We start from the raw sequence: 10,985 nt of genomic DNA, 5'->3' as shown, positions 1-10,985 counted from the left end.
TTTCATCTGAAAGCTCTGAGGGTTTTGTTCAGGCTTTTGAATGTCGTGAAGCAGCCCGGCTGGAATTTCTCTCTAGTGCCAACTTCATCATGTCTGGGTAGTGCTTGCTCTGGTTATGTAAAAATATTAATCTGTGATTTGAAGACGGACGGTATTATTCTATCACTAGAGGTTTACAAATAATTATAAATTCCGTTATATGAATATGAGAGAAATTTATAGTAAGTAGTACTATGTGTGCAGTTGTACAAATTAATGTTAATTTTTTAATGAGACTACTCTTCGTGATTTTCCTCACATTCAAAAAGGAACGTTCGTATATTCGACTAGTATTTCGAACCCTCCGTCTGCAGCTTTCAACTAATAAAAATATTGAATAACTGGTTGACATTTTCCTAAATATGTTGGTCATTTCTCAGTTCTACACGTATTTTACACAACACCGTAAAGATGCATTTGCAGATCGTCGAATCCATTACATATATGGATAGAATGGTTGCGTTATTTTATCATAGTTCACTCTCCAGAGAACCCCAGGTTCCCTTCACGTATGCGATTTATTTCCTTACATACCAGCGATTTACAGATACTGCACTGCAGCGCACCCAATCAGACTTTTATTTGAATAACACCCCATTCAAACTTCATTTTTCCACGTTCAAATAACTTCTTCCAGTAAGGGCGATCAGGTTATAACAATAGCTCCTTACATGACTGTCCGAGCGAGGAGAAAACTGTATTTCATAAAGCCACATGACTCTTTGATCAGTTTCTACTAATATATTGTTATTTCCAGATAAATACAATTTTGCTTTATAGTTCAGTAATTACTAATAGTAAAACATTCTCTTACAGAGTGCTGGTTTTTAATTCGTGCAATTCAGATTTATAAGACAATGATTAAATCAAGTTGGCATCTTGTTGTAAGAAATATTTAATAGTTCGTAATATTTTCAAAGCTAATGTAGTGTGGAATACCACCCGCTTGACTATCAAATATTAGCATTTTATGTAGGTCATAGAAAAGCTGGATTTAATTTATCCCGCCAGCATACATAAAAATTACCACTTTTTATACGAATATTTTTCATAAAAATATTTTAGTTAAAGTAATATCGCCCTTTTTGGTCACAAAAAGCTTTTCTCTCTGAGTAAAGCGTTGTTCTTACTGTGAATGTATAACTGCACGTTACTCACGATCTGGAAAAAGAAACGAAAAGTGGAAACGTGAATCAGATGTTGAGATCTGTGTAAGAAACTATATGTAAAATCAGTGACATGAAAAGCAACAAGAAATTATAAAGCAATTATATCACGTCGTCAGAGGTGTATATCGCTAGAACATTCTTGTATTATGTGTATTTAGGTGACAATACCACATACCTTTTAGTCTAAGCCTGTTATCTACCTTTGAGTGCAGAAAGCGGTGAATCCATGGCAGTTATATTACATGCTTAATCTGCTTCACAATGAAACACACGCAATAAGAAGTATCGTTAGTTCGATGATTGTTTTCAACACAAGCATGCTAACTAGCTGTGGGCCTGTTAAAACTGGCATTTGTTCATGCAGTATAGCATGAAATTGAACTTTTTATTTTAACATAAACGGGCAGTAGACCGTGTCCCTAAACAATCAACTTGTCTGGTTATTGTTACGTGGCACCTACATATACATAAATACGATAAGCTATTATGTATCGTTTGTAATACGCGTATGCGCTGGAGGAAAAACGTAAAGAATTTGACGTAAAGATCAATAATATTTAACTGTCCAAATTAAGCGTGCTGACGGTTTCGTTTCTAAATCGTGTGTAAATCACATTAATTTTGTTGTGACTTGGCGAGACAGCCAAGCCACTACGAGGTAGCCGAAAGGCACGCGTTAAAGCTCACGCAGGATGGCGTAAGGTCTGGAAAATGACAATGTCTTTATAGTAGCAAAAATAGTACGTAGCTTCTGGAATACTTAACTTTAATCCATAATTGGTGAACATCGGTCTGACGGTACATGCATCACAAGATAAATAGCAGTTGATAATGGCGCCTTCCTAGGTCGCAGCAAATGACGTAGCTGAAGGCTATGCTAACTATCGTCTCGGCAAATGAGTGCGTAATTTGTCAGTGAACCATCGCTAGCAAAGTCGGCTGTACAACTGGGGCGAGTGTTAGGACGTCTCTCTAGACCTGCCGTGTGGCGGCGCTCGGTCTGCAATCACTGACAGTGGCGACACGCGGGTCCGACGTATACTAACGGACCGCGGCCGATTTAAAGGCTACCACCTAGCAAGTGTGGTGTCTGGCGGTGACACCACAAATTTAACCACCAGAAAGATTTGGGGTCTGCTGTCTTTACACATGTAAATAGCAGAAATCCAATGATGACTGCTTAATATCTTTGCCGAGCAATTATTCTAGGTCTCAGCGTTGATACAGACAGAAACGTAACTCCTGCTGAACATGCTTGCTTGGAACATTTTAATTTAACACTCAGTTGGCATTACGTAGAGGTCCTATGACCCTTGTGCATTTTCTTGCTAACAATGCTAGAAAGGCCACCATGAATTGAGAAAGCGAATATGTAAGTAATTAAGATATGGCGGAGTTGATGTGTCCCATCTTAGTCGACTATAAAATCAACGTTGGTTTTCGCAGGCAGTAGAGATACAATTAATTCTGAAGTACAGGCCAATATCATAAATGAACTGCGAGCGGACTGCAAACGTTATTAATGGTAATCGTATACCTACTCTTGCTTTCATAAGCCAGACTGTGTTGTCTAACGGAAAATCCATTAATATTTCATGCCTGTATGTACTGCTAATGAAACTAGATTTCCCTTGAGCAAACATACGCAATGAAGGAACAACTGCTCAAACATTTGCTTCCAAAACAATATTGTTCGCTACAACCACAAGCGATGGATGTGAACAGGTGATCACAATTTTATTGTGGCAGGAAAATTTGAGTTTAAAACTGTTAGTTAATTCCTCATTTCCTTTTCGCACACTGTAATACTTCAGTTGTGATAATACGTTGTTGTGTAATGTAAAGTGCACTGAAAGGAATGTAGTCTAATGATGGCTACTATAGCCCCCACGGTAAACGCATCGCATTCCCTACATTTATTTTCACCCACTGAAATTTCACAAACGCAGTACAGGAAACCAATACGAAACTGAAGATGTTGTGAATGATGGGGTAAGCAAAGAGTTGATAAGAAACAGAAGTTATTGAGTTCAGAAACATCTTAAAAACCATATCTCCATGCGAGTTATGACCATAACCAAAAATTTATCGTCCGATTGAACGCCAGTTTGCATTTAATCTGCAATATTCAAATCTTAGTAGTATAACGTTCATGATTAGTTCATGGACTACTTATTTATAACAGCCACAAAAAATACCAAAAGGGCCCCCGGAAAAGGCCATGAAAGAAGACTGTGTTAATAACCGACGATCTCAGAGGTCACCTCTGAATTGATCACTTTGACACTCCTTAGATTCAGGACTGTGTTTTATAGCCTTCATCTCGTTATCTCATTACTGCAAATGATACCAACTAATGACCCAAATAATGTAATCGTTTGCTCCTGTGATTCGCCTATTTCAAGAGAAACGGATGTCCACGGCTGTCCAAGAAGTGGAGCATTACTTGAAGAAAAGTGTCCATCATGATTCTTTCTCAATTCCGTTTCTCTTGTCCCTGTGTTTCAGAATCCAATCCTTTTTACATAAAAGGACATCACACACATCCATGCCCAAGGCACCTTTTTACAATGAATTATATTTAATGCTGATTAGATGCAGCTGTACTTAAGTGCCAGCTCTAATATTCCATCAGCTCTCTCAGAATGATGCCCTCTCTCTAATACCACAATGGGCGCAAAGCCCCGTTGTCAGCTTGAATCCAAACGAGTTACTGGTGATCATCAGCTACCATCCAACAGTCATTTATGAATAATTGTGTGGAACACTTCCTCACGTATTTGTTGATAGTACCTCAGGACTATGTGCAAGATACGAGATACTTTGGATGATCGTGCAGGCTGGAAAGAAGTTACTTAAGCGGACTGAAACCGTTTTCCTTGCCAATAGCCAAATCGAAAATTTAGCAAAAATATTCCATTAATGTGAAATGAAAGCTCCTGTGATGTATGTCAGCGCGGCAAATCGAAGATGCATCCACATACCCTTAATTAACCATGAAAGCTTGAAGTAGAGAACGTCATCGGGATTGACGTAAGGTTGGGAACATTATGTGCTGCATGAACACTGAATTAATGGAACTGCTAATGTGAATTAAACCAAAAAGAAAATTTTGCTTTTTGCGGTGACGGTACTCACGACTCCAGAGATTACCGAAGCACAATCGATTAGCCGCACTCAAAACACTCGTAGCACAGTAGCTGTACGAGTTTGCAGTACGGTCTGTACCGAGGTCCCCCAGGGGCCGCAGATGCTAACCCATGGGCATCACGTATGTGGACAGCGATTGGTCGATGCTTCGTTAAATACTGGAGCACTGCGCTGCGGCAGACAGTTCTCTTCAGTGAGCCGAGTCGTGTAAAGTCTCCAGATACCGCCGAGTCTTCAAGCTGCGCTGTTCGTCCGCCGCCTCGGAATCTCAGCCTCTGTAGGCATCATAGGTGGCCGGCCGTTGTGGCCGAGCGGTTCTAGGCGCTTCAGTCCGGAACTGCGCTGCTGCTACGCTTGCAGGTTCGAATCCTGCCTCGGGCATGGATGTATGTGATGTCCTTGGTTAGGTAGATTTGAAGTAGCTCTAAGTCTAGGGGACTGATGATCTCCGATATTAAGTCCCATAGTGCTCAGAGCCATTTTTAACCACCATAGGCAAGTTTTGCACTCTACGTAGGCATCACTCAGAGGCACAGTGACAGATCTTCAATGTTTTAGAAGACTTGTAATAATTTTGCTGGACATTTCACAATAAGACGCCGCATTTGAGATGAGTATTTCATCATATTCAATAACTATCATTTTATTACTATTTATTGGAAATCTTTCTCATCGAAGATAACCTACGCCGTCCTCCTGCACTCCCATCACTTTTTACTTCAGCACATAGCTCCATATCAAGTAAAGTGTGTGTATACGCACAAAGCGCCAAGGAGTATCATCAGTAACAACCGCCAAGAATCTGAGAGGATATATGGGACTGTGACTATAGCGTCTAATGTACATTGTGTTTATAATTAAAGGTAAACATTCAAAATACTATAGAAATAATACCACTGGTTACAATGATGTCAAATTGCAACAGAGTATTATTGTAGAAAGGGGAAAACATGTGGCAAAAGAAAAAAATAGTGTGAAAATTGATCAATAGATGGCGCTGTATGTGTCAGAATACGTGAATGACAACGCCTGTCACGCGCACGATGAATTGCAGTTGGTATAAACGCGCTGGATACATATCTTTTCGTCCTTTCGCGTCTGCGACGTTCGCCATGACTCTCAATGCAGGCTCGCACTCTGCTTGTAAAGCTGTATCACAAGAATGATGAGTGTGCCCACGTCGCTCTGCAGACGTTCTTCTGACTGACTGGAAAAAGTCATTCGGATATTCTAAAAGAATTGTTCTTCTGGTGTGCATCCTGGTAGAGGGAGGAAAAGAACTGATTCGACGTCAGAGGAGCCAGTGGCCACAGCAATGCAGGAGAAGAGTGGCGATGTGCAAATGTGTAGTGTACGGAGAATTGCCCTAACGTTGGAGATACCCTTGAGCACGGTGCGTAAAATACTACCAAACATCGTTGTTTGCTATCCATTCAAAATTACGCATGTGCACGAGTTTCTTCCTGTTGACCTGCCAGCATGAGAGAGACCTTTGCTTCTGAATTTCTGGCTCGCATGGATGTGGACAGTGATTGGCCGTGGAAGATTTTTGTGGACAGACGAAGCCCACTTCATCTGACAGGATATGTGAATACACAGAGGCTAATGCAATGTGCATACACCCACATAAGTACCGCCTCCAAAGCAGTAGTAGCCTCCTGTTCCCTCGCACCAACCAAAATATTCAATTGCTGACGCAAAACGTTGCTGGTTAACGATTCGTAGCAGTGCTGATGGGTGTCGCGGCAAACGCTCCATTTCCTCCTACCAGGGCAGGTACACCGAATGGCTGGTGCTGTAATCCTAGTGGTGATTAACGCGGCTGAGGGCTCGTTAGTAAGCGATACGCCGCTAAGCCCCACGGCGCGCCGGACGTGCCAGATTTGTGTCCCGAAAGGGACCACCTCTCGCCTTGCTGTTCGAACACGCACACGGTTCTTGTCCCAAGGATAGTTTAGACCTGCAGGCAATTCTGCCAGGATTCGCGGTCTTACACAATTTTTAATCCGAGCAGTTTGTTCGTGGTCTTCCATTTTCATTGTTACATTCTAGCTATGGCACATACTTTGTATCACCCGTCTTTCCCTATAGCTTACTCATATTTTTCTCAGAATTTCGTAGACCTTGTATGGTTTCATAATACAAATCTCCTTCATCATAACCAACATGGATTCCGCAAACAGAGATCATGTGAAACTCAGCTCGCCCTATTTGCCCAAGAAATTCACAGTGCCGTAGACACTGGCGAGCAGATTGATGCCGTATTCCTGGACTTCAGGAAGGCATTTGATACGGTTCCGCTCTTACGTTTAGTGAAAAAAATACGAGCTTACGGAATATCGGACCAGGTTTGTGATTGGATTCAGGATTTCCTAGAAGAAAGAACACAACATGTCATTCTTAACGGTTCAAAATCTGCAGATGTAGAGGTAATTTCGGGAGTACCGCAGGGAAGCGTGATAGGACCTTTATTGTTTACAATATACATAAATGACTTAGTTGACAACATCGGTAGCTCCGTGAGGCTATTTGCAGATGACACGGTTGTCTACAAGAAAGTAGCAACATCAGAAGACTCGTACGTACTCCAGGAGGACCTGCAGAGGATTAATGCATGGTGCGACAGCTGGCAGCTTTCAGTAAACGTAGATAAATGTAATATAATGCGCATACATAGGGGCAGAAATCCATTCCAGTACGATTATGCCATAGGTGGTAAATCATTGGAAGCGGTAACGACCGTAAAATACTTAGGAGTTACTATCCGGAGCGATCTGAAGTGGAATGATCACATAAAACAAATAGTGGGAAAATCAGGCGCCAGGTTGAGATTCATAGGAAGAATTCTAAGAAAATGTGACTCATCGACGAAAGAAGTAGCTTACAAAACGCTTGTTCGTCCGATTCTTGAGTATTGCTCATCAGTATGGGACCCTTACCAGGTTGGATTAATAGAAGAGATAGACATGATCCAGCGAAAAGCAGCGCGATTCGTCATGGGGACATTTAGTCAGCGCGAGAGCGTTACGGAGATGCTGAACAAGCTCCAGTGGCGGACACTTCAAGAAAGGCGTTACGCAATACGGAGAGGTTTATTATCGAAATTACGAGAGAGCACATTCCGGGAAGAGATGGGCAACATATTACTACCGCCCACATATATCTCGCGTAATGATCACAACGAAAAGATCCGAGAAATTAGAGCAAATACGGAGACTTACAAGCAGTCGTTCTTCCCACGCACAATTCGTGAATGGAACAGGGAAGGGGGGATTAGATAGTGGTACAATAAGTACCCTCCGCCACACACTGCAAGGTGGCTCGCGGAGTATAGATGTAGATGTAGATGTAGATGTAGATGTAGATGTAGATTTAGAAACCTTTTCTATGAGGGGCGTTCAGTAATTAGGGGGCTCCGGAAAGGCTCAAAATCATGAAAAGTTCAATTTTTACTTTTTTTGCGTTTTCTGAATCTGCAGACTATTACCTTTTAATAGATATGTAATTTATTCAATTCCGAAGACAACAACTATTTTTAAATTTTTTTAAAAATGTGTTCTACGTGGGCGTGACCCACTGTGGCGCAGTTAAACTGCTGTCGAATGGTGTTATTATTAACGTCCGTGTTCATCAGGTACATTTTAGTGATGTGAGATAAAGTATGTGTTGTGGCTAACCTGTGATGGTTCAATATATATCGCTGGTGTGATTGTCGATTGTTTCATGTTTATTTACTCTGTCGTTATCTCGAAAATATTCGTAATTAATTCTGTTTCTTGAGTCTCTGTTTTGTTGAAGTATAATAATGAGTAAAAGTAAAGTTATTAGAAATCCTCTGAAGGCTTTTAAGAAAAGGAGAAATGTTGGAAAGCCAAAGGTATGTGTTGTTACTGTAAACAATAAAGACGATAACCAAGTGAGTGAACCTAACCTCTCAAGTACACCGGCCCATAGCAGTCAAAGTGGGAAAGAAAATACTTCACAGAAGAAGCTTGGTTCAATGAGTGAAAACTATGAATGTTTCCTCACAAAGTATTTGAGGTAGGAAGTTGAACTTTTTACAGATTATTTATTGGAATATGGGCTACAACTTAACACAGGGATTTTACAAAATTTTAGTTCAGTTATTAAAGATGATTTTTTTTCAATTTTAATGAAAATTCACAACATTTTTTGCAATTTTTTATTTATATATTCAAAAATATACTGTTTTTTTTTGGAAAAAGGCTGTGTTAAATTATGCAGAAGGTACTGTGTAACATTTACTGAAAGTTTGAAACAAATATGTTTGGAAGATCCTTAGAAAACATGTAATTAGTATGAGAAAATAAAAGTTTTGGGAATCGAGCGACTCAGATTGGATTAACTTTTTAGTGCATTCCAGGTCCATAGGATGGATTATCTTCATCCTCTGCAAACTCCTCCTCCAGATTCCTCTTGTTTCCCCCTCCTGTTTACTCTTGCTTGTATTTCTAGATTATTTACAGCCCTGTCTGCAGCCCGAAGGCGTTCCTTGTCTAAAGCAAGCATCGCTCGTTGTTGTGTTCGTAGATTTTGCTACCATTTTCATCAGTTGCAGTTACTGCAACACTGTTCCAAAAGGTGGTCATGTATGAACACTTATCACATTTCAGTTGTATTTCACTAGCAAGTCCTACGTGCTTTATTATGGAGAGTTCCAGACCAACTTCACTACAATGAATACATCTTACACAGTTTGAAAAAATTCCTTTGAGAACCGACATATGAAATATTTCATTCACATCGGATTCGCCCATAGTTTTCACTCATTGAACCAAGGTTCTTCTGTGAAGTATTTTCTTTCCCACTTTGACTGGTATGGGCAGGTGTACTTGAGAGGTTTGGTTCGCTCACTTGGTTATCGTCTTTATTGTTTACAGTAATAACACATAACTTTGGCTTTCAAACATTTCTCCTTTTCTTAAAAGCCTTCAGAGGATTTCTAATAACTTTACTTTTACTCATTATTATACTTCAACAAAACAGAGACTCAAGAAACAGAATTAATTACGAATATTTTCGAGATAACGACAGAGTAAATAAACATGAAACAATCGACAATCACTCCAGCGATATATATTGATCCATCACAGGTTAGCCACAACACATCCTTTATCTCACATCACTGAAATGTACCTGATGAACACCGACGTTAATAATAACACCATTTGACAGCAGTTTAACAGCGCCACAGTGGGTCACGCCCATGTAGAACACATTTCAAAAAAATTTAAAAATAGTTGTAGTCTTCGGAATTGAATAAATTATATATCTATTAAAAGGTAATAGTCTGCAGATTCAGAAAACGCAAAAAAGTAAAAATTGAACTTTTCATGATTTTGAGCCTTTCCGGAGCCCCTTAACAGAAGACCGTAAAGAGCAACAACGACCATCCATGCGGAATTGCTTGAGCGTTGCGAGGCTTTTTGTTGAACATCGTCACATGCGATGAAACATGGGTTCTTCACTTCGAAGAGGAAACAAAATGGCAGTCCAATGTATTGTTGGTAAACGTAATATAGTTGCAACAACCCGCGCTACTGCTTGTCGAGACACCATGAAGCTTGGCAACAGAGTCGCGAGCACACGTTCAGTTGAGGAGCATTTGCTCATGCGCAGCTAGTCCGACTTAATTGCTTTATGGGCCAAACACATGTAATTTGATTTGATGAACAACGTGCACGGTTCGCGATGTGCACAGCTACCCCTTGCCACTCTACTGTAAGTTTACGTCGGTGCCACCAGGTGGGAGCACACTGTGGCAGACTTTTATCCCCATTCGCTCGGAACAGATGCTGCTAGATCATAGAACTTTCCTCAGATATGCTATTTCAGACACTAAATACTCTAGTAGAATTAGATCGTATGTAAGGATATGTTGAAGATGTACTGCCAGTAAACCTATTTTGTGGCATTCTGAATGAGATACAGTATATTAAGTTTTGTATTTTATCAAACAGTAAAGAACGGTCATTCAATAATTAGAAAGACACATTGGTCTGGGGAAGAAAACTGTTAGTAGGGTAAGTTTGGTACTTTCTTGGCTTTAAGTTAGCATCACTGAGATGAGCCCGGATTAGCCGCTGTATCAACAGTGTTTTGTTTATAACCTAAAAACACATTTCAAGATGGCGAGTCCGCTTGAAGCATCCACATTAGTTTTACAACGTTCTGTTATTCGTTTTCTACTTGCTGAAGGCGAGAAACCAGTGAATATGTATTGTAGAATATCTAACGTTCATGATGAAGGTTGTATGAATTGTGCAAATATTTACAAGTGGGTAGAGCTGTTCAAAAATGGTCGCGACTCAGAGACTCACGAACACCGTTCTGACCGAGCAGTTGCACTTTCAACTCCCTCACTTAAAAGTCGAATTGATAGCATTATTTTAGTCAATCGCTATCTGACTGTGGAAATGATGGTTGATAAGATTCAAATAAGTATTGCTACACCAGAATGAGATTTTCACCCTGCAGCGGAGTGTGCGCTGACATGAAACTTCCTGGCAGATTAAAACTGTGTGCCCGACCGAGACTCGAATTCGGGACCTTTGCCTTTCGCGGGCAAGTGCTCTACCATCTGACCTACTGAAGCACGACTCAGGC

General features: G+C 40.5%; 1 protein-coding gene across 1 annotated transcript in view; it reads left to right on the top strand.

Annotated features, from left to right (window-relative positions):
- The first annotated feature begins 3,079 nt into the window (after positions 1-3,079).
- Positions 3,080-10,985, top strand: part of LOC124545942 — a 366,720-nt gene continuing 358,814 nt past the window's right edge. The window contains exon 1 of the mRNA XM_047124904.1: positions 3,080-3,100. Coding sequence (XP_046980860.1) covers positions 3,080-3,100 — 21 coding nt within the window. The remainder of the gene's footprint in view (positions 3,101-10,985) is intronic.

This window comes from Schistocerca americana, chromosome 8 (genome assembly GCF_021461395.2).
Source record: "Schistocerca americana isolate TAMUIC-IGC-003095 chromosome 8, iqSchAmer2.1, whole genome shotgun sequence".
Classification (NCBI taxonomy): Eukaryota; Metazoa; Arthropoda; class Insecta; order Orthoptera; family Acrididae; genus Schistocerca; species Schistocerca americana.
Note: the sequence above shows the minus strand (reverse complement) of the source record. Positions and strands in the feature narration are given on the sequence as shown.